The sequence below is a fragment of the Cephus cinctus genome, unplaced genomic scaffold (assembly GCF_000341935.2).
Source record: "Cephus cinctus unplaced genomic scaffold, Ccin1 Ccin1_scaffold1109, whole genome shotgun sequence".
Lineage (NCBI taxonomy): Eukaryota > Metazoa > Arthropoda > Insecta > Hymenoptera > Cephidae > Cephus > Cephus cinctus.
Genome location: NW_014333618.1, coordinates 117,594 through 140,719, shown reverse-complemented (window position 1 = coordinate 140,719; position 23,126 = coordinate 117,594). Strand labels below are relative to the sequence as shown.

Sequence of the window (23,126 nt, the reverse complement as noted above, 5' to 3'; positions counted from 1 at the left end):
GAGATACAAATTCAAATTCTAAATATCTCTTTTACTCGAAACGTACTTCATATCTTTGTACGTTTGAACAACGAATAATCCGACCTGAAACTTTCGTTTCATTAAAACCAGGTCACCTTAATCCCCCTTTCAATTCTGTGTCCTATTCAAAATGCACGAGGTGTCCTGTTAGAAAATCTAAACCGTTCATCTTTATGATTTTTACTATTCACAACGTGTATATGTCAGGCAAACAGGCTTAAGTAGTCGTATCTAAATACACAAGTGAAATTGTAATAATTGAGTAATCGTTTGGGTCTTGTATTTACATGACCAGTTAGTCTGTCACGTAACTCGGACTTTTTTTTTACGTAAAAATTTACAAATTGAATAGACACACAGATATTTCATATCATTCTTGATTGGCAGAAGATACACGTATGTTCCGTTGGTCTCTTTCCTATATTCTTTTAATAGGTAAAAACGTACGTGGATGCCTTGAGAAGTTCTCCCACTGTTCTACGTTACTCGGGTAAAAGGATTTCTCACTGGTGCGATCAACTACCAATTCAATCTTCAGCCACTCCTCCTTTGACTCCCTACAAAACTCATGATGAGTATAAAAGCCACCGGGAACACAGTCTCGTCTAGTTTCATTTCCATTGCAACACGTTACGTGCGACCACAAGTATTACAGTGAGTAGGACATAATTATTGTTTAATAGTGCTCTGTTAACTTGTCATTACATCAAACTTCTTTGAGAGTGATAAGACCGTGCCGATGGATAATTTTATGTTTACAGTTTGGAGTGAACCCCATTTTTTTTAAAACTAACAATTTAAAAGATTGTAGACAATCTTTTGAGGGATAATTTTAGACATTTAATTGTAAATGATAATTTGAGAGAATTTTGAAAGAATCTCTGATATATTTCTCTTAATTTATAATTCAGAATCACTTTAAAACGTAACTCGTAAACTGAATTTTAATGCAAGTCTCTTATAAGAGGATCTGTAAGAGGGAAAGTTAAGCGTGGGAAAGTATACGTGAGATGGAAGTAACGGGTATTTCGAGGCATAGTTGGACATTCTTCTTTTTTTTTTAGTTTCAATGACCTCCTTGGCCTTTTGAAACCATAATAAATTCTGTTTGACTTGATGATCTCCACACGAGGAACTTTCGAAATTATTTGTATTTCCATCACCCCCGATAAACCACTTTACAATAAATAGTATCCTAAGTACTGTAAAGTAAACGTAGCCTCCGCTATTGATTAATTAAAGAATACTTAATCCCTGACGAGTAAACGCTTTCGCTCTCTGTATCCATTAAACGAGTTCGAGTAAGCAAGAAGAGTTATTGATTTAAAAATAAATGGAGAAAATTATCAAGAAAGAAATAATAAGATATTCATATGGAAGTATCTTAACTTCTTAACTAGATTAACTGATAACTCGGTAACGTGTTATAATTAATAACAAATAGTTAACGTAATTATAAAGCTAAGTATCTACTTTGTTTATTTGCCAATATAAAAATATTACAAAACGAGAAAGAAAATTATGTTTGATAATCAATAGTATAATTTAAGCTCAAAGTATCTTATAATTCTAGATGAACGCCTACGTCCTGTCTGTAATGATGATGCTGATCGGAGTATCAATAGCTTTTCCGCAAAAGGATGGCCAGATATTTAGTAACGAGGCAATTCGACAGGCCCAAAATACATATCTGATACCTAAGGACGCAACAATCCAAAAAGTCCAAGAAGGAATTGAGTTGGCAGCTTATGAATCGATTCCCGGCGACCAGAGGATCAATCTCTTCGAAATTCTTGGCGAGCACGTCCCACCGGAAGTCGTGAACAATCTTCAAAGTCAGGTCGACCAGATAGGCCGAAACTGACATACTTGATTCTTAACTCGTAGAATATTTATTAGGGACAGCGACATTACACCTTGATGTACCGTCTATGATTTTTCACTTTCATAAAATAAATCATTGAAAATCCAGTCGTGAATCCTTGGTACTTCGTTAAATCTGTTCGACGAACCAAATGATGTTGAATGATCACTGAAGAGAACAAAAGAAATACAAAATTGTACTTGTTTCCCTATACGCTACGTGCGTACGTACATAAATCACATATCTAAGCATCCATTGAGAGAACAACAAAAATTCCAGTAAAATTGATGGCACCGATGCAATGTATGTCCATAAAAATACATGCTTAGATATTGGATCGGTGTAAGGAATAAATAAGTTACTGTTTCATTGTACTGCGACAAGTGTTTTACAGCTTGTTAAGTATCACGCATCATTGGTGTATCGAACAATAAAAAAATTGTTTTATATGAAATCAAGTTCTTGTTGTACATTCAATAAAAATAATGTACAAGGAACATGAGTACATATTCGATACAAGGCATTACCGGTGCTACAACGAAACTTATTTGTCAACTGACAATGGAGCCCTTTTTACCATGACAATATGGTTGTGCTATCAAGTATTATTATTACAGTATAAATACGGCTCTAAATTGTATTTAATGCTGCGAGGAAATGTTATATTGTGAAATCATGAGAGATTCACCATAGCCTCTTTAGAAATTATGTATGCAGCCGATGTGACACGTCTCGGAGAAAGCTGCTGGACGACTTTACTTTCACTTCACATAGATTCGCGTTATTATTAAGCAATTCTTCTTCCCGCTTGCGTACGTCGTGACGTTGTAAATTAAAGAGAAAAAGAAAATCGCGAAATTGACACAGAAAAAAAAAAATCAATAGTCTTCTCTCGCGCATTTCCATTAGCTCTTTGCGACTTGGATTTATTTAATAATAACATACTATGCTTGGTTATCGGTAATAACGTTCGCATACACAATTCGTTTTTTTTAATCATCTTATTGGAAATATAAAAACCATGACGGACTAATGTTTGTACAGTAATGATAAATAACTTAGACATTAATTATCCCGGGTGGGATCTGCTTGCTATTTGAAAGTGTCTTTTCGCTTCTTTTTACCTTGTCTGTTGGTTTTGTATTATTTTGTATATATACTTTTTATACATTAACATATCATCACTCGAGAAGGCTGGAATTTGCGAAACCGAAACTGTCGAGAATTTGCAAAGTGATCCTTTGCACTTTTGTCGCAATATTCGTAAGTTTACTGTAAACTGTTACGGCTCGTAGTACAACGTGACATGACTGACACTATTGCGGCACGATTTCCCCGCATGAATTAAGCCGCACGTAGAATCTTGGTCCACGGGTGTATAATGAATTAATGTGATCATTTTGAATATAATTTGTCTGTATGACTAAATCAAAAATGGATCCGACACGAGATAAATTTTCGCCCGTACAAGAAAATACGATCGTATTGTTTACGGTAATAACAAAATGAGAAAGTTTTTGCACACCTCCTTCCGTTATGGGTATCATCTTCTTTTTACTGTTTTGTTGGCATTTTCGTTTTGTCTTCTTGAAACGTGTGGTGCACTTCACCAAGTCCATATAATAACGTGGTATCACTTATTTCCTGAAAAGCAAAAAGATTGCTTTATTCTATGGGGTTATGGAATAATTCTCGTATAACGTGAGATCTTGTGAGGATCAGAATGTCTGCTTTGTACTTTATATAATAGTTTAATAATTACCTGGACTTTTTAGAGCTACGATCACGTCTGTCGGAACTATCCTCGCGAGACCGCTTTTTCGAACTCGACGACGAATGGGAGGACTTGTGTCTGTCGCTCTTTTTTGGACTGGTACAAAAGAAATAAGACAAAAATTAGGAAACTTATTAACGATAGAACGAAATTCACGGTAATCACCTGTGTCTGGACGATTTGGAAGGAGACACTTTCTTGTGTGAACCCCCACTCCGTGATCGATCCGTTCTTTAATAGTTAAATCAGAGTAACTCAGTGGTAATTGAATATTGAATCACCGAGTTCCACATATACTAATCGTGAAAAAGTAAAGAAATCATTCCAATGTGCTTACCTGTGTTTGTCTGAAGATCTTCTTTCTTTGCCACTCGATGAACTTTTACTCTTTGAACTGGAGGAGCTCTTATGTTTTGAATTGTGCCTGGATAAGGACAGTGTACGATTTATTGTAATTCTATGAGAAATATATATTAGATTGAAATTTTAAGGCTTCATGCAATTACCTGTTCTTCGACGGAGACGGGGACTCTCTTCTGCTGGATTTCTTTTTGTTAGCGGTAGAATTGTAATCATCACGGAATCTCTCATCTGATCTCTCCTTGTCTTCTTCCGCAGCTTCTCTCTCAAGATCGGACCAGTCTTTACCAGACTCTTCAGAACTGCCCAATTCCTCTTCTGCAAATATGGACATCGATTCAATATTTTGTATCTACTCATAGAATCACAAGTATTCTAATACTGTACCTTCGCTATCGGAATCTTCTGAAGCTTCGGAGTATTCAGAATCATCATCAGATTCTTCTTCGCTCTCCATATCAGAGGGCTGTAAGAAATTGTTTAATATTTACAATTAATTTGTAAGAAGTTTGATTATTTTTAATAAGGCTCTTTTTAAAAGCTCACTTCGTAAGCGTCATCCTCTTCTTCTTCCTCGTCATCAACTTCTTCATTTTCTGCATCACTCTCTGGATCCAAAAAAGTCCAACCACCACTATCGAAGAAACCTTCAGGATCGTCCGTAATAGTTTTCATAATTTTCGTCCAATTCAAAGACTGTACACCTTCAGAGTATCGAATGTCGCACGAGCTGTAATATTATTATTTAACATCATAAGCTATATTGTTTAAATTAATCCAATTACTTTTATAAACTACACTTACTTCAACCATTCCTTCACGTGATCCAGCATGTTCATTGGAATAGCATTGACCATAGCGACTTTGCGATGATAGTCTTTAAAGACAAAAATCATATCGAAATTCTTCAGATGAAATTGGACTCTCTCAAAATGTACCAATTCCACGTCTTCGAGTGTAATGACAAATGGTGGCTATAAAAAATCAAATTATTAACATTTAGTAACCATCATTCTGTCACAGGTCTATATTTACACTCACCCATTCGGTAAGATTGACAAGGCATCCACTGGTCGGCTGCAAAAGGACCGTACTGCGGTATGGAGCACCGGGAAAGCCCAATTCTCTGAATGGAGTGTCGAATTCAATTTCTTGTTTAGTCATTCCTTCAACCTGTGGAAGACGATGAAAAAAGTTATAATACCCCTCGAATCATTTATTGAAGAAACAAATCAATTGTGAAAATACAAATAATAAATTATATACCTTTTCACAGAAGCTCTTGAACGCAGTTTTCAGTTTATGCCTCAATTCTCGCTCAGACTGCTCAGCAGCAAGATCATCACGGTCATGCATATGCTGATGTTTTCCCAAGTCAGTAGTAATTTCACCGACTTCCGTGTAGAACTGTACATCCACATGTTTCTTCTTACCAAACATGATAGCGTGCTATAAGAAAAACAACAATTAATTCTCTTATCTACTTGAATTGAAATAGTTGACGTACCTTTAAATGGAAATGTAAAAGAATTATCATTTCTCCGTCGCAAGGCTGGAAGAAGGCATTCTTGATGTTGTTGTAAAGAATATCAACTTTATCACCACGGACGGAAGTGTATCGGAATCCATTAGTATGCGCCTCAAGACCACCAGTCATCCTTTTAGTAACAATGTTAGGCCTGATGTAAAGATCCTTGAGTTTAGGATTACCCTTATTCTGTGAGAGAATAAGAGTGTCCTGCTTAACAAGATCCTCCTTTTCGCGTTCCTCGGCTTCGCGATTCTTAAACTTTTTTTGGACTTCCTTAATCAATCGGAATGCTGTATTGAGATTAGAAGATGGTGCTGATATTTCTCCAGGTTCCTTGGTATTCGTGGACCGATACGTTCTATAAAAACCAATGTACAATGTTAAAAAATACTGCCTAGTTGAGAAAATTTAACGTATACTTACACTTCCTTGACAAATGTGGCATCAGGCTGTGGATAAGTGCCTCCCTCATTACGTCCCATAGTTGCACCAGGATGGAAGAAATTAATTCTAAGATAGGTATAGTCCCCTTCGACAGACTGTGAGATATTTTTGATAGTCGATATGTGAAAGGGTACAGGAACGCCAAAGATTGGTAGAATTACAGTTTCATATTTTTTGTCTGTAACAAAATTATTTAGGTACTCATTACAGCTTTAAAATTTATGGGCAATGTGAAATATAGATGATCTTACCAACGTAGAGCTTCAATTCCTTAACTTCAGGCTCACGTGGCATATGACTGAGACTTTTGTAAGAGACTGTAGATTTTCGAATTTTTTCCTGCTCCTTTCCACCGGACTGTTGAGCTAATCTAGCCTTAGCAATTTCATTAAGTTGTTGGGCTAATTCCTTTTGATGTTGTTTTCTTTTCTCTTCGGAACTGTGTTCTGTTCTAAGTTTGGATTCTATAACAGCCGTTCTCTTTCCACGACCCAGGATCGGTTCTGGCTTTGGTTCATTTTCTTTCCCACTACCCTCCTCTTCCTCCTCCTCATCGTCCTTTAAGTAGATACCAATATTCTTCACTTTCTTCTTCGACGGCGTTAGAACTGTAGCTGGTTGCCCCTGGAAGAATTTTTAAAAAGGTATACGTAATTCCTGTTTCTGATTTCGTATGTATATAATGTTTATTTATGTAACTTACCTCATTCACTATAACGGTGTCACCGATGAACAGTGCATAGTTCTTTCCTTCTTTATCGGTAGCTTCTGGATTATTGAGATTAGAAAGACCAACATTGACATTAAAAACCATGCCTTTTTTGACAACAGCATGCGTTTTTGGTCCAATAAGTAAGGAACTCTCCCGGAATTCTATACCCATTGCGAAGCCAAAATTTCTAGTCAAGTGATCAAGCATGTTGGGCTTCTCATTTTTGACAAATTTTATGCCAGTATCGTAAATTTCACTTATTTTTGTTCCAGCTACGAGTTTCTTTAAAATTTCTTCCTCCAGTTGGAGCAAGAAATTGTAGTTGTCCTAAGTGCAATTGACACTTTATAAACACTGCATCACGAAATAATTAATCTATTTTATTAGAATCAGGACTTCTTCGTACCTCAATGGCCTTTGTAGGATTAACCAACAATGTGCGCACAATGTTCGAACAATACGACTTGTATCGCGCACCCAGTGAACAAATGATAACTCCAAAATGAACAATGTTTTTGTCACTGATTACACTAAATTTAAGTGAATAATTTCCACCACTTTGAATTATGGCTGGATAACACATATCAACCTGAGTGACGTCAACGCCAGTAACATATTTCTTATTTGAGATAGCTGCATCTACTCCTTCTGCGAGTTTTGAGTGCTTTACTTTCTGCAAGAGAATTTTGTCATTGGATTTGAATTCGAAATACTTTTCTACATTTCAAATAAATAGGAATACTTTGATAAGGGGATTTTACAAACCTTGTCCGAATCAATGATTTCCATGATCTGATCTTTTAAATACTTTGTAAAGACATCTACAGAAACTAGGCAAGCTTTTTTGATAGTCAAAATCTCTGAATCTTCCTTTGGACACATAACGTAAGCTGTTGCGGCACTTACATCAACCTTTAAATATAATTAATGAATTATTAAGCATTACTCAATAATTACCATTTAAAAGAACATCTTACAGTATCAAATGATTCCGGTTTGAGAGATGCTCTCCATGCATCCATGAATGCTCCAGGATAATTTTCTTTTGAAAATACTCCTAAAGTTTTGCCCTTTTTGCTATCCTTAATAACATCAATGAGTTTGGCAAAGTTGGCTTTATCCTCATCATTCTGAAAAAGTTATACAGCATATAAGACTTTAAAATCAATATGTTTTGAAAGCTAAAACATCCTTTATATACTTACTCTGTCACGTACTAATAGCTTCACTGGTGGGACTCCTGTGTCTTCTGTCTTTTGATTCTCGACCTTCCTCAGAAATTCAATTTTCTTCTTACTGGCAAGAAAATGAATGGAATCCTCAGCAAGGATCATGATGGTGTCAGCCAATTCATAGCTAAGCAGCCACGTCTGCAAGAATACAAGATACAATAAGCCTGAGGCTTCCAAGCATGTCGCACTAATTTGAGATATAAAAATAATAATTATTATGTTCTGTTAAAAATAATAATTATTATTATGTTCTTTAGAAATAATTACAAATACATGTCCATTGTGTATCTCTCAATACACAAATATCTCACAGAAATTTACACAAATTTAATCTGATCTACCTGAAGAGCTGTGGACTTGCTATAGACAATATCCTCGTCCGTACCGACGGCGGAGACGAGGCAATCCATTTTGCTGAAACTATCATCTGTGCCGACTTCGCCATCCTGTATAAAAAAGAAGAATCATCAGCTCAATCTCATATAATATGAAATACAAAAATCAATGTTCAAGGAGACGACCACGTTACCTTCCACGCAGCGTAAAGACGCTTCATACGCCGGAAAAACGTGTCTTTATCGAGAGTTGCGTTTGACATGATGTCGAATCCGTTTTAGGTTGTAAACCACAAAGCAGCTTTGCTGCTTAAGCCGGAACGCGCTATATCTAAGCACTGCCAGTACTGCTTGTACTGGAAAACGTATTTCAAAGCTCAACGCAGTTGAAATTTACAACACGTCGCACACCAATAGTTAAAGCGCTTAAACCTTTTTTCAACTGTTTATTGACCAAGCGTTAAGATTCGACTGAACGTTCAGACATACTTTATATTTTCTTTGTTTCCCGGCTCTTAAAACGCTAAGTATGCTCGAAAGGTAAGTTCCAATGCGGACATGGCGGGATTTGTAACCAAACCGCAACGAGCTTCCACTGGCTTGGACTACGATAAAAAGTAATATAGATTGTACACTGACAACGAATTCAGACGTACATAGAAGTGTATTTCTTATAGCCCTCTTGAAGCTCGATTTTGCTGGGGATAGGGGTTAGTTCCTATCCCCAATGGGTAGAGGCGCTGGCAGCACCGCTGGCTCTGTGTGGTACATCAATATATCACCGACGCGCGTACGCTATTCTAGATACCAGAAAAAGAACAGGCTCCGCCTTTTATTCTATCCTATCTCTCGTTCTCCTACATCTCTAATGCCTTGGGGATAAGATGCGGTCTCCCTCTTGCGCTCCACCTCCTCTAATTCGTGGTGGCGATTTCACTCTCGCTCCGTCTCTCGTACTCTTGTACTCTTAATACAGTGGGGATATGATGCGATCGTCGCGCCATCGAGTAGATATTTGAGTCGGAGAATACTAGTCTTCAAGCTAAGCATAGGAAATACACTTCTATGTACGTCTGAATTCGTTGACACTGAGTATCTCGTAGTGATTGAAACGAGAGATGAGGTTTGTTTTTTGTCTTGGTTTCTTGAAACATATAAATTGTTCCATGTTGGTATTCCTCTGAATTGAGTAACTTGTCCAACATAAAACGTATTATATTTAGGAACACAAGTTATAAAAAAGTGCTTCAAACTTCAGACTGTACCATTTTGAACATTTCTGGTACTTGATCTCATAATGGATACAGAGATGAGTATCTACCTACCTACCTACTCATCTCTGATGGATATACATCAATATTTGACGATTATCTCCAGACTGCCGCTACTATTTCTTTTTTCCGATATATTTAAGCAATGCGTAGTTTATATGCATAAATAATGAAAGTCTAGCAATCTGTTCCGCGCCTATATAAAAGCATCCGGTGGTCCAAAAGTTAAGGGAGCTCATTTTAAAAAATCTTTATTTCTAAGGATTTTGTGGAGTTTCTGGTATTTGTCGGAATATATTACACGCCTTATAGTCTAAATAATATAATGTGCCTAGAACTTGAATTCCTTGTACTTCTTTGAAGATTTCGCTTCCTGGGTTTGTTGACGCTTCCTTTTGCTCTGTAACAAAGAATATTATTAATAAAGCAACACGATATTGAAAGAAATAATGTAGTGCAAAAGAAATGAACCTTTTGCCGTTGGACGTGATCCTGTAACATTTCTGTTAGATCTTCACGCTGAAGATGAGCCTGTCTGGATCTCATGGTTTCTTCATAACGAGAAGCCATCGCTTCAGAGTCTAAATCAAGCTCGCTAGGATCGAGAGCTAATTCTACGGTTCCATCTTTTTCTGTTCTGGAATCTCCAGGAGCCGATCCAAGTCCTCGCCTTGCAGCAATGACGGACGGCGGTGCTTGTCCGCCAGCACCAGTCATATCGTAAACATGAGTACTTCCCATCATGCTAGCTCCAAGACCTTCTGCACGTCTTTCTTGCAAGACAGTGTAAAGTGCTGGAGTTTCTCCACCTTCCATTTCGCTCTCAATTTTCTTCTTTCGAAGTTCGATAGTCTCGGGAGTCTCAAGACCTGTTGGAATGGACGTAATTCCACTAGGAGTAATTAGACCTTCAGCTCCTGGTGTTACAAGCCCACTGGCATCTCCATCAATATCCTTTCCATCAACTTCTCCGTCGGCTCCCTCTTCTTCATCCTCATCAACATCTTCTTCACCAGAAGATTCAGATTCTGGCTCGCCCCACATACCCCGATCGACCTCCTCGTCGAGAGCATCATCTCCCGGAGCCCTCGCAAGACCAAACACATCTCCGTACAAGGGACGACCAGTCTCATCTACCGGAGGCTTACCCCAGCCACCAGCGTGATAACCAAAGGCACATCCTTCGGGAATTGGAGCGTTAAGACCTGGGATTTTCAGATTGGGATAACTAGGAGGCGGGCCGTATCGCTGCATGGCAATGAGCCATGGCGGTGGAACTTTGTGACAATTTGGGCCAACTGGCATGCCCAGGGCGGTACGCAATTCATCGGATAATTCTCCAGGTTTTTTCTCCTTGAGACGAGTTTCAAATTCTTTGCCCTCGTAATACAAATCTCCATGAATTGTCATTCGGGGCTTTATTTGCCATTTAAAGAAAGCATCATGGAGCTTTTGATAATCTATGTCAATTTTTCCAAGTTTGGGTCTGGCGCGTTCACGCATCTTGGCCTTCAATGTTCGAGAATCATCGCGTTCCTGGAGGCTGGCTCTCATTTCCGTGATTCCCGTACGTTTTATGAAGTCAGGCAGATCGAAAGGCGGCTTTTCAATGCCGCGCTTTCCTTGAAGATATTTTCTCTTGAAGCACCAGTGACGTGGAACAGGCACAGTATTTCTGTGAGCTTTAAGTTGTACCAACAATTTTGGGTCTCTGGCTGTGACGTCATGCATTTCGACAACGTCAGGACGCCCCACTAATTGTTTTAATTCTGCCACACTGAGCCTGGTGAGTCTTTTCAATTTTCTTTTTGATAACCTTGGTGCTCCGTTCTCTGTCGTGCTACGTTGATTCAGTCCCTGATCATCATCAAAATCATCGATAGGAGAAACTTTGCTCGGTGCACTGCCAGTACTTGCTGGAATTTTTAATGGTGGATACTGACTAATTGGTTCACAAGTATCGGAAGGTCCATTACTTTGGAGCTCAGGTTCAATCAGTCTAAAAGTCTCAAAAATTCTAGCAAACTGTCTATACATTGGTTCTAAATCAGCAATTCCAGGAATGTCCTGAATATATTCAACTTCAGGTTCGTCTTTATCAGACTTATCGTCAATATTATCTTTCTTCGCCAGTTCTTTTTTTCCCTCAACCTTCTTCTTCCTTTTCTTTTTCTTTTTTGTACGAGCAGCACGTGGGTTTGATTTTGATTTTGGAATCTCCACCTCTGGCACTGGCTCATCTAAATGAATCAACTCTTCTCCAGGAATATCTGGCATCGCTGAATCTCCAGGAGGAAGTAATGTATTAGCATCGTTCCCTACTTCCTTAGCACGTTCTCTTTTAAACGCAAGAGCATGCTCCAAAGCAGCAGGAAGTTTCATAGCCTCTGTATCTCCAGGTCTCATCTCCATGTCAATCATATTAGGATCTTGCATGTCTCCTGGAGACATAACGTTTACGTTATAGTTATTTACACGAAACGTGCATGGACCGTGGCTCACGCTACAAACGCTCTACGTATACATATCATTTTGGTAACTCTAACAATTTTTATAACTGATGTCTTTCTTCCTTATTTATTAGCACTAATTCCTCACTCATTATTTTTTTTACTTTTTTTTCTTTAGTATGTTTACCGCATTGCCTACAATATTTAATTACAGCAAAAACTATACACTATTGAAGTTTACGTTACAAATTTAACGTTGGACACATTATTCACGTCGCTGATACAGATGCTACGGCATACATTAGGCCGCCATATGCCAAGCCTTAATAATGGTCTTGACCCGCCATCTGAATTCATAGACACCAAATAATTTCTGTTAAGATTGCCGGTCAAATTCAACTTTGTTAATTGTTTCTTAATCAATGAACCTTGGTTGCTGTTACATAGGAGATGAGCCTGAAGACTTGAAAAAAATCGATTGTCAATGGTACATACATAATTATGGACTTAATTTGACGAGGTATGGACTAACGGTTTTTTAGTATAATTAAAAAGAAATTTTAGCATTAAGTTAACAGATCATTTTCTGTTTTCTATTTTTATTATTATGTACGTAATCCGTATAAAATTACTTGTGAATCACGCATAATCGAATTAGAATGTGTAAAGCAGCTCTACTATTTAATGGTATGGCTACTAGCGATAGATCCATTAGCCAACCTACTATTCATTACATATAAATAAAGGTGATGGAAAGTATCTAAACGATTACAGATTCTGTTTATACAATATAGACATAAAATGACTAAGAATTATTGACAGTTTTAAAGAACATTTATTTTTATAGGGTTCTGTGAAATTGCTGGTATATGGCGGAATATATTTACACGATTTATACTCTAAATAATATAATGTGCCTAGAACTTGAATTCCTTGTACTTCTTCGAAGATTTTGCTTCCTGAGTTTGTTGACGCTTCCGTTTGCTCTGTAACAAAGAATATTATTAATGAAGGAACAGAATATTGAAAGAAATAATGTAGTGCAAAAGAAATGAACCTTTTGCCGTTGGACGTGATCCTGTAACATTTCTGTAAGATCTTCACGCCGAAGATGAGCCTGTCTGGACCTCATCGTTTCTTCGTAACGAGAAGCCATGGCTTCAGAGTCTAAATCAAGCTCGCTAGGATCGAGTGCTAATTCTACAGTTCCATCTTTTTCTGTTCTAGGATCTCCAGGAGCCGATCCAAGTCCTCGCCTTGCAGCAATTACGGACGGCGGTGCTTGTCCGCCAGCACCAGTCATATCGTAAACATGAGTACTTCCCATCATGCTAGCTCCAAGACCTTCTGCACGTCTTTCTTGCAAGACAGTGTAAAGTGCTGGAGTTTCTCCACCTTCCATTTCGCTCTCAATTTTCTTCTTTCGAAGTTCGATAGTCTCGGGAGTCTCAAGTCCTGCTGGTATGGACGTAATTCCACTAGGAGTAATTAGACCTTCAGCTCCTGGTGTTACAAGCCCACTGGCATCTCCATCAATATCCTTTCCATCAACTTCTCCATCGGCTCCTTCTTCCCCATCCTCATCTTCATCTTCTTCGCCAGAAGATTCAGATTCTGGCTCGCCCCACATACCCCGATCGACCTCCTCGTCGAGAGCATCGCTTCCTGGAGCCCTCGCAAGACCAAACACATCTCCGTACAAGGGACGACCAGTCTCATCTACCGGAGGCTTACCCCAGCCACCAGCGTGATAACCAAAGGCACATCCTTCGGGAATTGGAGCGTTAAGACCTGGGATTTTCAGATTGGGATAACTAGGAGGCGGGCCGTATCGCTGCATGGCAATGAGCCATGGCGGTGGAACTTTGTGACAATTTGGGCCAACTGGCATGCCCAGGGCGGTACGCAATTCATCGGATAATTCTCCAGGTTTCTTCTCCTTGAGACGAGTTTCAAATTCTTTGCCCTCGTAATACAAATCTCCATGAATTGTCATTCGGGGCTTTGTTTGCCATTTAAAGAAAGCATCATGGAGCTTTTGATAATCTATGTCAATTTTTCCAAGTTTGGGTCTGGCGCGTTCACGCATCTTGGCCTTCAATGTTCGAGAATCATCGCGTTCCTGGAGGCTGGCTCTCATTTCCGTAATTCCCGTACGTTTTATGAAGTCAGGCAGATCGAAAGGCGGCTTTTCAATACCACGCTTTCCCTGAAGGTATTTTCTCTTGAAGCACCAGTGACGTGGAACAGGCACAGTATTTCTGTGAGCTTTAAGTTGTACCAACAATTTTGGGTCTCTGGCTGTGACGTCATGCATTTCGACAACGTCAGGACGCCCCACTAATTGTTTTAATTCTGCCACACTGAGCCTGGTGAGTCTTTTCAATTTTCTTTTTGATAACCTTGGTGCTCCGTTCTCTGTCGTGCTACGTTGATTCAGTCCCTGATCATCATCAAAATCATCGATAGGAGGGACTTTGCTGGGTGCACTGCCAGTACCTGCTGGATTTTTTACTGGAGGATACTGGCCAATTATTTCACCGATATCGGAAGGCCCATTATTTTGCGGTTCACGTTCAGTGAGTTTGAAAGCCTCAAAAACTCTAGCAAACTGTCGATACATTGGCTCTAAATCAGCAATTCCAGGAACATCCTGAATATATTCAACTTCAGGTTTGTCTTTATCAGACTTATTGTCAATATTGTCTTTCTTCTCAAGTTCTTTCTTTTCCTCAATTTTCTTCTTCTTCTTTTTCTTCTTCTTTTTGGTGCGAGCAGCACGTGGATCGGATTTTACTTTTGTAATCTCCACCTCTGGTACTGGCTCATCTAAATGAATCAACTCTTCTCCAGGAATGTCTGGCATTGCTGAATCTCCAGGAGGAAGTAACGTATTAGCATCACTCCCTACTTCCTTAGCGCGTTCTGTTTTAAAAGCGAGAGCTTGCTCCAAGGCAGCAGGAAGTTTCATAGACTCCATATCCCCAGCTCTGATCTCCCTATCACCCATATTAGGATCTTGTATTTCTCCTGGAGGCATAACTTTTAGGCTTAGCAAACTAGGTAACTCCATTCCCATTGGGGGATGACCATTGCTCGAATGATCTCCATACATCGACTGTGGAACACTGGCAAATTGTTTCTCCATTTCTTGCTGTTCCATTTGTCGTAATTGCTGCGGGTCCAGCATCGTCGGCTGACCCTAGAAATAATTTTTCAATTCATAATTTTATTTATGAGACAAGTGGTCTATGCGTATCAAAACAGTTTAAGGTGTACGATCAAAACCAACCTCACTGCCGGGTACTCCATCCATCATGAAAGAAACTTCTTGCTAAACCTTAATCGACTCTGTTTCAGTATATGGTTCATTAAATACTTAATTCACTGTATGAACATACATAATAAAAGCAGAATTCCTCTAATCTTTATTTCCCTATAAATACCTTCTAGCGTCAAATAATAAATAGGTATCGAAAAGCATTTATGAGCTTCAGATATTGTTCGAGCGGCAGCCGCAGCTTTCCTAAAGGCTCAGTCACACTCGACGAACGCACTTTCGAACTTAACTTTCGACCAATATACAACGTAAATTCTGTGGACGCTCTGCACCATTGACCGATAGATCGCGTTCGAACGCACGTTTGGAATTGTGACGGGACCTTAAGATTACACGTACGTCGCTGGTATCAACGAATGACGATATACTTTCCGGGAATGCAGAGCTACGATTGGCTGACAGTGGACATGCGTGATTGTAAAATCTCCTACCAAAAGTCGATAAAAAACAATTTTCTCTGAGCACATTTCATTTCATTAAACCTTAAGATTTTTTACTTTATCTTCATCCAAGTATAAACGTAATCGGTCAAGTATTTTCAGTGTAGCATTTTTTAACGGAATTATTCAATTTTGTGCCATAGCTTTATCTTTTATTCGTTTGACTTCTGCTATATAGCGGCACTTGCCAAAACATGGCGTCCGTTGGCTTCAGTTTCCATTGAGGTTGATTGAGGTTGAGGGTCTTACGTTGAGTTTGTTTGACGCAAGGGCGCTTCTACGTAGACATTATGGACTCCATTCCAAGAACTCACGAAGGTATTTTATGATATTTTCAATATATTTATTTGTTTTATCTTTTACTCTGAAGAACTTTACTTTGTAGACGGTCACGTTCATTGAGTTTTTCAGTATATAGTTTTACGTTAAAGTTTTGCATCAGGCGTGTACCGTATAGGCTAGATTTTTTAGTTTCGTTAATGTATTATGGTAATATATTTGGATTGCCAGTAAAATGTGTTTTGTATTATAAGTTTCAACGTTAAGTGTCTTGGACACCTCACATTTTATTCCTAGTTCGACTACACTTTCAACGATACTTTTATGCATTATAATCAATATTAATTTACTCTTGTAGATATTGAAGCCCAAATTCGGGAGATTCAATCAAAGAAGAAAGACATTCAAAATGCTTCTGCAGAGAAGGACCAAGTTGCATTAGGAAAAACTGGATTTTATGATCAAGACATTTATGATGGTGCAAAAAACAAGTATGATGGCTACGTCACATCAATTGCTGCAAATGATGAGATTGAGGTAATTATATTTAAGATATTGATATATAGTACACTTGATGATTTAAAGGTTTTAATTGATAATAATATTGAATTAAATCTATATGTTTGAATTAGGACGAAGATTTTGAGCACAACACATTTAGCTCAAGTAAACGACCAGGTTACAATGCACCAGCAGCTTTACTTAACGATGTGGCACAGGTATTTATAGAAACAATTAATACATTCATATCTATCATTGAACTATTTTAATAATTGAAATAATTAATTTTAGAGTGACAAGGATTATGATCCATTTGCTGACAGAAGAAGACCCACCATAGCTGATCGCGAGGACGAATACCGTCAAAAGCGTCGTCGCATGATCATTTCACCAGAGCGTGTTGATCCATTTGCCGAGGGTTGGTATTATCATTCTCTATCTATGGATAACCATAACTGCAATGGACAATCTAGATCCAATAAGATCCATATGCAAAGTGAAGCATTTGCTGATACGCAGGTGACAATCAAAACGGCCTCACAAAAACCTGTAGATATGAAAGTCCTTGTCTATCAGTTATGCCACTCTTTACATGCAGAAATTTAAGTATCTAAGTTAACGTGTTGTTACAAGCCGAGTTATATATTAAGCCTTCTCACGCCTGAGAGTTCTCTTTTGCATCACTTTTTCTAGTTACATTTGATACACTGTATGTCCTTCCATCGTAGGATGTCATACTTAATGATAATGCTGCGCCATATACTGTAATGCAAGAGACCAATTCCAATTCTTGCTTTTTGATCTGGACAAATCTTATGGTCTTTTAAATTCTATATTGACTTCTCTGGCATTACTTGTATAGGGAACATGCTATATGTTATAGCATTGCGAATATCTGGTTGCAAACGAAGCGAATGAATGAGTCTCTTCCGTAACACATTACTAATGTGAACATTCTTTTTCCAATCTTAGTGACGGTCAGCACATTCGGATCATCTGCTTACCGAGGAATCTATGTCGAAGGTTAAGCGACCACGAGTCGTAGTCTTCCGTAATGAGTCCGTTCGTCTAATTGACACGACAAAACATTAATCGTTTAAAAGATATAAAAGAATAGTGATTCCATCATTTTACATCACAAATGGTTTACCACATACTTTCTTTGAGTTTCTTCAGATTCTCTGAATAACATTTATCCAACAATATCACATGGCTATAAAGAATTCCTCTCTGTTATGTCGTGTCAAGCGGTTCGTCCAGACGTCCTTTTAAAGGCAGTTACTAGAATGAGTGGTCCGAATGCATATATTATTAATAACGAGAATGAGTTGATTTTTAGATGGCTAAAGTATTTTTCGATGCGGAAGACTTGAGCGGGAATCTTAGCTCACTGCGTCGACGACGAATCTTCACGTACGTATGGCAAAATGTCGACTACTGTTGCAGCTCTCGTTATAGATACGCGATTTTAATAATAAATTAATGGATATAATACCTTCATCTGAGCTCGTTATAAGATCGTTGCGAATGGTAGAATATTAAAGGGAGCGAATTCAGTAGTCGCTTTAGAGTATCGCCGACTGTTCTGGGCGTTGAACAAGTTAATATACAGTCTATTATTGATGTCAGGAAGATTCTTTCTATATACAGTCGAACAATTATCGTACGATCCGACTAACTGTTACGCTTTGCGTGACGTTTGATTAATGGTTACAGGCGGTAAGACACCGGACATCGGATCTAGGACTTATACGGAGATTATGCGAGAGCAGCTGCTCAAAGGAGAAGAAACTGAGGTATGTAAAATTATTTTAACGAGGATAGAGATACATTAGAATGGAGAAATTAATTATTTACCGTTGTGTATTAATTGATTGATTAGTTGAGAAAGAAACTGGTGGAGAAAGCGAAGGATGGCACACTGAAAGCCAATGGAGAGCCAAAACCTGCTCCTAAAAAACGTGGTCGGTGGGATCAGACTGATGACGCTCCTACGCCAAAAAAATCAACTGGCACAGCTGCTACACCAACTTCCTGGGACAATGCAGATGTAAGAATGATATTTTTGGTTTTTCTTTTTTTTCTTAATAGTAATTTTTCTTTCTGGACTTACGCTTTGTCTTATTTATCCAGGTAACTCCTGCTGCTATACGGTGGGATGAGACACCAGGTCATGGCAAAGGAGGTGAAACTCCTGGTGCCACACCTGGTGTTAGTACTAGAATGTGGGATGCTACTCCAGGGCATGCGACTCCTGGTGCGGTTACTCCTGGTCGAGAGACTCCTTCGCATGAAAAGGCTGTCTCCAGTCGGCGAAACAGATGGGACGAGACGCCTAAAACAGAAAGAGGTAAGTGGCATTGAATAGGGAAGAATGATGCGTCTTATTTACAGTGCGTTTGATAAATATTAATTTATTATTTTGGGTTTGATTATAGAAACGCCAGGACACAATAGCGGTTGGGCTGAGACTCCCAGGACGGATCGTGTGGCCGGAGATTTGATTCAGGAAACACCTACGCCGTCTGCAAGTAAACGCAGAAGTCGTTGGGATGAGACACCATCTAATCAAACTCCAGGATCAATGACACCGCAGACTCCAGCCACACCTTTGACTACTCCGCATCAAAGTTCTATACTGACTCCTAGTGGAGTCACTCCGACAGGGCCAAAAGCTATGGGATTGGCCACTCCGACACCTGGACATCTCATGTCCATGACTCCTGAACAACTTCAGGCTTATCGTTGGGAACGAGAAATCGATGAACGTAACAGACCACTTTCGGATGATGAATTGGATGCTATGTTTCCACCAGGATACAAAGTTCTTCAACCGCCTGCTGGTAATTTTACTTATTTCTATGTACTAATTGGAACACGCAATACATCGTGTTGATTGACATTTTGTTTATGTTTCAAGGATACATACCCATCAGGACTCCTGCCAGGAAACTTACAGCAACACCTACTCCTGTTGCCGGAACTCCTCATGGATTTTTCATCCAGACTGAAGATAAAAGTGCTAAATTCGTGGATAACCAACCAAAAGGCAATCTTCCTTTCATGAAGCCTGAGGACGCTCAGTACTTTGACAAACTTCTAGTGGACGTTGACGAAGAGTCTTTGAGTCCTGAGGAACAGAAGGAACGTAAAATCATGAAGCTTTTGTTAAAAATAAAAAACGGTACACCACCTATGCGTAAAGCAGCACTGAGGCAGATCACCGACAAAGCCAGAGAGTTTGGTGCTGGTCCATTGTTCAATCAGATTCTGCCGCTTCTTATGTCACCCACATTGGAGGATCAGGAACGTCATCTTCTTGTCAAAGTCATTGATAGAATACTCTACAAGCTTGATGACCTCGTAAGACCCTACGTTCACAAAGTAAGTACAACGATTTATTCAGATCTAAAACGAAATTATTTCACCTAGGAAACTTCTCTTTTTAATTTATTAATTCTTTTACGCAGATCTTGGTCGTTATCGAACCATTACTTATCGATGAGGATTACTATGCCCGTGTGGAAGGTCGTGAAATTATATCGAACTTGGCTAAGGCTGCAGGGTTGGCCACAATGATCTCTACAATGAGACCCGACATTGATAACATTGACGAATACGTCAGGAATACCACAGCCAGGGCCTTCGCCGTCGTTGCATCAGCTCTTGGAATTCCATCGCTGTTGCCTTTTCTAAAGGCTGTATGTCGTAGTAAAAAATCCTGGCAGGCTCGACACACTGGCATAAAGATTGTTCAGCAAATAGCAATTCTCATGGGCTGTGCAATTTTGCCTCACTTGAAGAGCTTAGTAGAAATCATTGAACACGGTAATTATTAAGTGGTACACATTTATCGCGTATATTGACAAGTATTTATTTAAATATTTATTTCCTTTATTTCTAGGACTGGTCGATGAGCAACAAAAGGTTCGTACTATCACAGCTTTGGCTATTGCTGCCTTAGCCGAAGCTGCGACTCCCTATGGTATTGAAAGTTTCGATTCTGTTCTAAAACCATTGTGGAAAGGTATAAGGACTCATCGTGGAAAGGGCTTAGCTGCTTTTCTCAAAGCTATTGGTTACCTTATCCCTCTTATGGACGCCGAATATGCGAACTATTATACTCGTGAAGTGATGTTGATTCTCATACGGGAGTTCCAGTCGCCTGACGAGGAGATGAAGAAGATTGTATTAAAGGTAGACGATAGAATAAATCATTGGCGCTTTCGATTTAGGAAGTAATTTTATATTAACGTTTAAATTAATTTATTTCAGGTCGTTAAACAATGTTGCGGTACCGATGGTGTGGAAGCGCAATACATAAAGGACGAAATTCTTCCACACTTTTTCAAACATTTCTGGAATCATCGTATGGCACTTGACCGTAGAAATTACAGACAGGTATCAAACATATTTTTTTATCATTTGATAAGGTATTTCTCTTTTAATTTTTCAATTAACAACAAATATTATTCAGTTAGTAGACACCACTGTGGAGATAGCCAACAAAGTTGGCGCTTCAGAAATAATAAATCGCGTAGTCGATGACCTTAAGGATGAAAATGAGCAATACAGAAAGATGGTCATGGAGACAATTGAAAAGATTATGGGTAATTTGGGTGCGGCCGATGTGGACTCTCGTTTGGAGGAACAACTCATTGACGGAATCCTTTACGCTTTTCAGGAACAGACAACTGAGGTAAGTGAGAAGAATGAAGATATGAACCTTTTATTTTTAACCATAGTTGTTTAAGATTATCGTATTGTACCTTTTATAATTATTTCAGGACGTGGTGATGCTCAATGGCTTCGGTACTATTGTCAATACATTGGGTAAACGTGTAAAGGCTTATCTACCTCAAATTTGTGGTACGATTCTCTGGCGATTGAATAACAAATCGGCCAAAGTTCGTCAACAGGCTGCAGATCTTATATCGCGAATTGCAGTCGTGATGAAGACTTGTCAAGAGGTGAAATATTATTTACTATGATTCCTTAAACTTTTTTTTTCGATAATCATAATCTTTAATGCTTGTTTTCATTTATTAGGAGAAACTTATGGGACATTTGGGTGTTGTCCTTTACGAGTATCTAGGTGAAGAATATCCTGAGGTACTTGGCAGTATTCTTGGAGCTTTGAAAGCTATTGTAAATGTAATCGGAATGACAAAGATGACTCCACCTATAAAGGATCTACTACCTCGTCTGACGCCGATCCTCAAAAACAGACACGAGAAGGTAAAAAAACCTCGATTACATGAAATTCGTCCCAATCGCGAGCACGGTAAATTATATGTGTGATTGTTCTCATTACAGGTGCAAGAAAACTGTATTGATCTTGTTGGAAGAATAGCAGACAGAGGTCCGGAATATGTTTCAGCCAGAGAATGGATGCGCATTTGTTTTGAGTTGTTGGAACTCTTGAAAGCTCATAAAAAAGCTATTCGCAGAGCCACAGTTAATACATTCGGTTACATAGCTAAAGCTATCGGGTGAGTTTGTTTACGTTAATTATCTTTTTAAATATCCGAGCAATTAAAATAAATCGGCAATGTTTTTATAATTTCTATCACAGCCCGCACGACGTTCTCGCGACGCTTTTAAACAATCTGAAGGTGCAAGAGAGACAAAATCGCGTTTGCACTACTGTCGCAATAGCCATCGTAGCTGAAACTTGCAGTCCATTCACAGTACTACCAGCCCTGATGAACGAGTACAGAGTTCCTGAGTTAAATGTACAGAATGGAGTACTAAAATCCTTGTCATTCTTATTCGAGTACATCGGTGAGATGGGTAAAGATTACATCTATGCAGTGAGTCCTCTCCTGGAAGATGCTCTTATGGACAGGTAAGTCATCGATGAGTACTTGATATAAAACGATTAATAGTTACCTGACAATAATTGATTATTCATTACAGAGACCTGGTACACAGGCAAACAGCCTGTGCAGCAATAAAACACATGGCACTCGGTGTCTATGGATTTGGTTGTGAAGATGCTTTAATTCATCTCCTGAATCACGTATGGCCGAACGTTTTCGAAACTTCCCCGCATCTGGTACAAGCTTTCATGGACGCCGTGGATGGTCTTCGTGTCGCTCTAGGTCCGATTAAGATACTTCAGTATACGCTACAAGGATTGTTCCATCCTGCGCGGAAAGTGCGCGACGTTTATTGGAAAATATATAATTCGCTTTATATCGGTGGTCAGGATGCACTAGTCGCCGGCTATCCCAGGATCATGAATGACCCAAAGAATCAGTACATCAGGTACGAGCTCGATTACGTCTTGTAATCGGATGCTTGGGAGCGTCGTTATTCTGTACATTAATAAGTTCTATTCCGTAGCATAATCAGGTTTATTATTTGTTTGTAATATTGCACCTAGCGTTAGGGCAGAATAAAGTACTCGATGTTATTTATACCCGGACTAAGTTCACTGTCGATGATGGTTTTAAAATCTGTCGTGTTGACAGCCTCGCAGTGAGAAAGTCGATACATCAGTGTCAATAAAGAATTCTTCTGTCTGCAAAAGTCTATTTCTTGTTTTAATTCTGCTTGAGGACTTCTGG

At 38.9% G+C, this 23,126-nt stretch overlaps 5 protein-coding genes across 9 annotated transcripts; 2 read left to right on the top strand and 3 right to left on the bottom strand.

The window, feature by feature from the left end:
• Nucleotides 1–402: 402 nt before the first annotated feature.
• LOC107272123 lies at nucleotides 403–2,339 on the top strand. The gene is made up of 2 exons (XM_015748948.2): nucleotides 403–675; nucleotides 1,595–2,339. Exon 2 carries the CDS (start codon nucleotides 1,595–1,597, stop codon nucleotides 1,883–1,885), a length of 291 nt encoding a protein of 96 aa, XP_015604434.1. The 5' UTR covers nucleotides 403–675; the 3' UTR covers nucleotides 1,886–2,339.
• LOC107272119 (FACT complex subunit spt16) lies at nucleotides 1,155–8,846 on the bottom strand. 3 transcript variants are annotated; one of them, XR_003061114.1, is made up of 21 exons: nucleotides 8,468–8,846; nucleotides 8,280–8,384; nucleotides 7,912–8,076; nucleotides 7,684–7,836; nucleotides 7,472–7,618; nucleotides 7,113–7,379; nucleotides 6,698–7,033; nucleotides 6,246–6,618; nucleotides 5,974–6,172; nucleotides 5,527–5,908; nucleotides 5,286–5,468; nucleotides 5,061–5,192; nucleotides 4,824–4,993; nucleotides 4,566–4,749; nucleotides 4,407–4,485; nucleotides 4,166–4,337; nucleotides 3,997–4,083; nucleotides 3,825–3,890; nucleotides 3,648–3,755; nucleotides 3,411–3,529; nucleotides 1,155–2,053 (listed from the first exon to the last, which is right to left on the bottom strand). XR_003061114.1 is itself a non-coding variant. In XM_015748929.2 (20 exons), exons 1-20 carry the CDS (start codon nucleotides 8,534–8,536, stop codon nucleotides 3,523–3,525), a joined length of 3,384 nt encoding a protein of 1,127 aa, XP_015604415.1. In that variant the 5' UTR covers nucleotides 8,537–8,846; the 3' UTR covers nucleotides 2,771–3,522. The 3 variants fall into 3 exon arrangements, 2 of the variants coding, with proteins under 2 accessions (XP_015604415.1, XP_015604416.1); XM_015748929.2 differs by lacking the exon at nucleotides 1,155–2,053 and having other exon boundaries at nucleotides 2,771–3,529; XM_015748930.2 differs by lacking the exons at nucleotides 1,155–2,053; nucleotides 3,825–3,890 and having other exon boundaries at nucleotides 2,771–3,529.
• A 932-nt stretch (nucleotides 8,847–9,778) lies between these two features.
• LOC107272134 (splicing factor 3B subunit 2) lies at nucleotides 9,779–12,324 on the bottom strand. The gene is made up of 2 exons (XM_015748965.2): nucleotides 10,016–12,324; nucleotides 9,779–9,944 (listed from the first exon to the last, which is right to left on the bottom strand). The coding sequence occupies exons 1-2, from the start codon at nucleotides 11,993–11,995 to the stop codon at nucleotides 9,876–9,878; spliced, it is 2,049 nt and encodes a 682-aa protein (XP_015604451.1). The 5' UTR covers nucleotides 11,996–12,324; the 3' UTR covers nucleotides 9,779–9,875.
• A 485-nt stretch (nucleotides 12,325–12,809) lies between these two features.
• On the bottom strand, nucleotides 12,810–15,639 carry LOC107272133 (splicing factor 3B subunit 2-like). The gene is made up of 3 exons (XM_015748964.2): nucleotides 15,287–15,639; nucleotides 13,052–15,196; nucleotides 12,810–12,980 (listed from the first exon to the last, which is right to left on the bottom strand). The coding sequence occupies exons 1-3, from the start codon at nucleotides 15,311–15,313 to the stop codon at nucleotides 12,912–12,914; spliced, it is 2,241 nt and encodes a 746-aa protein (XP_015604450.1). The 5' UTR covers nucleotides 15,314–15,639; the 3' UTR covers nucleotides 12,810–12,911.
• A 135-nt stretch (nucleotides 15,640–15,774) lies between these two features.
• LOC107272127 (splicing factor 3B subunit 1) lies at nucleotides 15,775–23,088 on the top strand. Of its 3 annotated transcripts, XM_015748952.2 has the most exons (18): nucleotides 15,775–16,092; nucleotides 16,412–16,590; nucleotides 16,686–16,772; nucleotides 16,846–16,972; nucleotides 18,271–18,350; nucleotides 18,437–18,604; nucleotides 18,688–18,904; nucleotides 18,993–19,397; nucleotides 19,475–19,938; nucleotides 20,025–20,382; nucleotides 20,459–20,751; nucleotides 20,830–20,955; nucleotides 21,032–21,253; nucleotides 21,342–21,524; nucleotides 21,604–21,792; nucleotides 21,871–22,046; nucleotides 22,130–22,402; nucleotides 22,474–23,088. In XM_015748952.2, exons 1-18 carry the CDS (start codon nucleotides 16,065–16,067, stop codon nucleotides 22,847–22,849), a joined length of 3,951 nt encoding a protein of 1,316 aa, XP_015604438.1. In that variant the 5' UTR covers nucleotides 15,775–16,064; the 3' UTR covers nucleotides 22,850–23,088. The 3 variants fall into 3 exon arrangements, with proteins under 3 accessions (XP_015604438.1, XP_024945128.1, XP_015604439.1); XM_025089360.1 differs by lacking the exons at nucleotides 15,775–16,092; nucleotides 16,412–16,590; nucleotides 16,686–16,772; nucleotides 16,846–16,972 and adding exons at nucleotides 16,979–17,577; nucleotides 17,894–17,967; XM_015748953.2 differs by lacking the exons at nucleotides 15,775–16,092; nucleotides 16,412–16,590; nucleotides 16,686–16,772; nucleotides 16,846–16,972 and adding an exon at nucleotides 16,979–17,967.
• Nucleotides 23,089–23,126: the final 38 nt, after the last annotated feature.

Bases quoted from the DNA above. Each gene is read 5' to 3' on its own strand.
- LOC107272123 (XM_015748948.2), top strand. From the start codon at position 1,595: ATGAACGCCTACGTCCTGTCTGTAATGATGATGCTGATCGGAGTATCA.
- LOC107272119 (XM_015748929.2), bottom strand. From the start codon at position 8,536: ATGTCAAACGCAACTCTCGATAAAGACACGTTTTTCCGGCGTATGAAG. The intron at 6,619-6,697 runs GTAAGTTACATA...AAATTCTTCCAG, and splicing joins ACACCGTTATAGTGAATGAG to GGGCAACCAGCTACAGTTCT. The intron at 4,750-4,823 runs GTAAGTGTAGTT...ATAATATTACAG, and splicing joins CACGTGAAGGAATGGTTGAA to CTCGTGCGACATTCGATACT.
- LOC107272134 (XM_015748965.2), bottom strand. From the start codon at position 11,995: ATGTCTCCAGGAGACATGCAAGATCCTAATATGATTGACATGGAGATG. The intron at 9,945-10,015 runs GTTCATTTCTTT...TCTTTGTTACAG, and splicing joins ATCACGTCCAACGGCAAAAG to AGCAAAAGGAAGCGTCAACA.
- LOC107272133 (XM_015748964.2), bottom strand. From the start codon at position 15,313: ATGATGGATGGAGTACCCGGCAGTGAG. The intron at 15,197-15,286 runs GTTGGTTTTGAT...AATTATTTCTAG, and splicing joins ATGGAGTACCCGGCAGTGAG to GGTCAGCCGACGATGCTGGA. The intron at 12,981-13,051 runs GTTCATTTCTTT...TCTTTGTTACAG, and splicing joins ATCACGTCCAACGGCAAAAG to AGCAAACGGAAGCGTCAACA.
- LOC107272127 (XM_015748952.2), top strand. From the start codon at position 16,065: ATGGACTCCATTCCAAGAACTCACGAAG. The intron at 19,398-19,474 runs GTAATTTTACTT...TTATGTTTCAAG, and splicing joins AGTTCTTCAACCGCCTGCTG to GATACATACCCATCAGGACT. The intron at 20,383-20,458 runs GTAATTATTAAG...CTTTATTTCTAG, and splicing joins AGTAGAAATCATTGAACACG to GACTGGTCGATGAGCAACAA.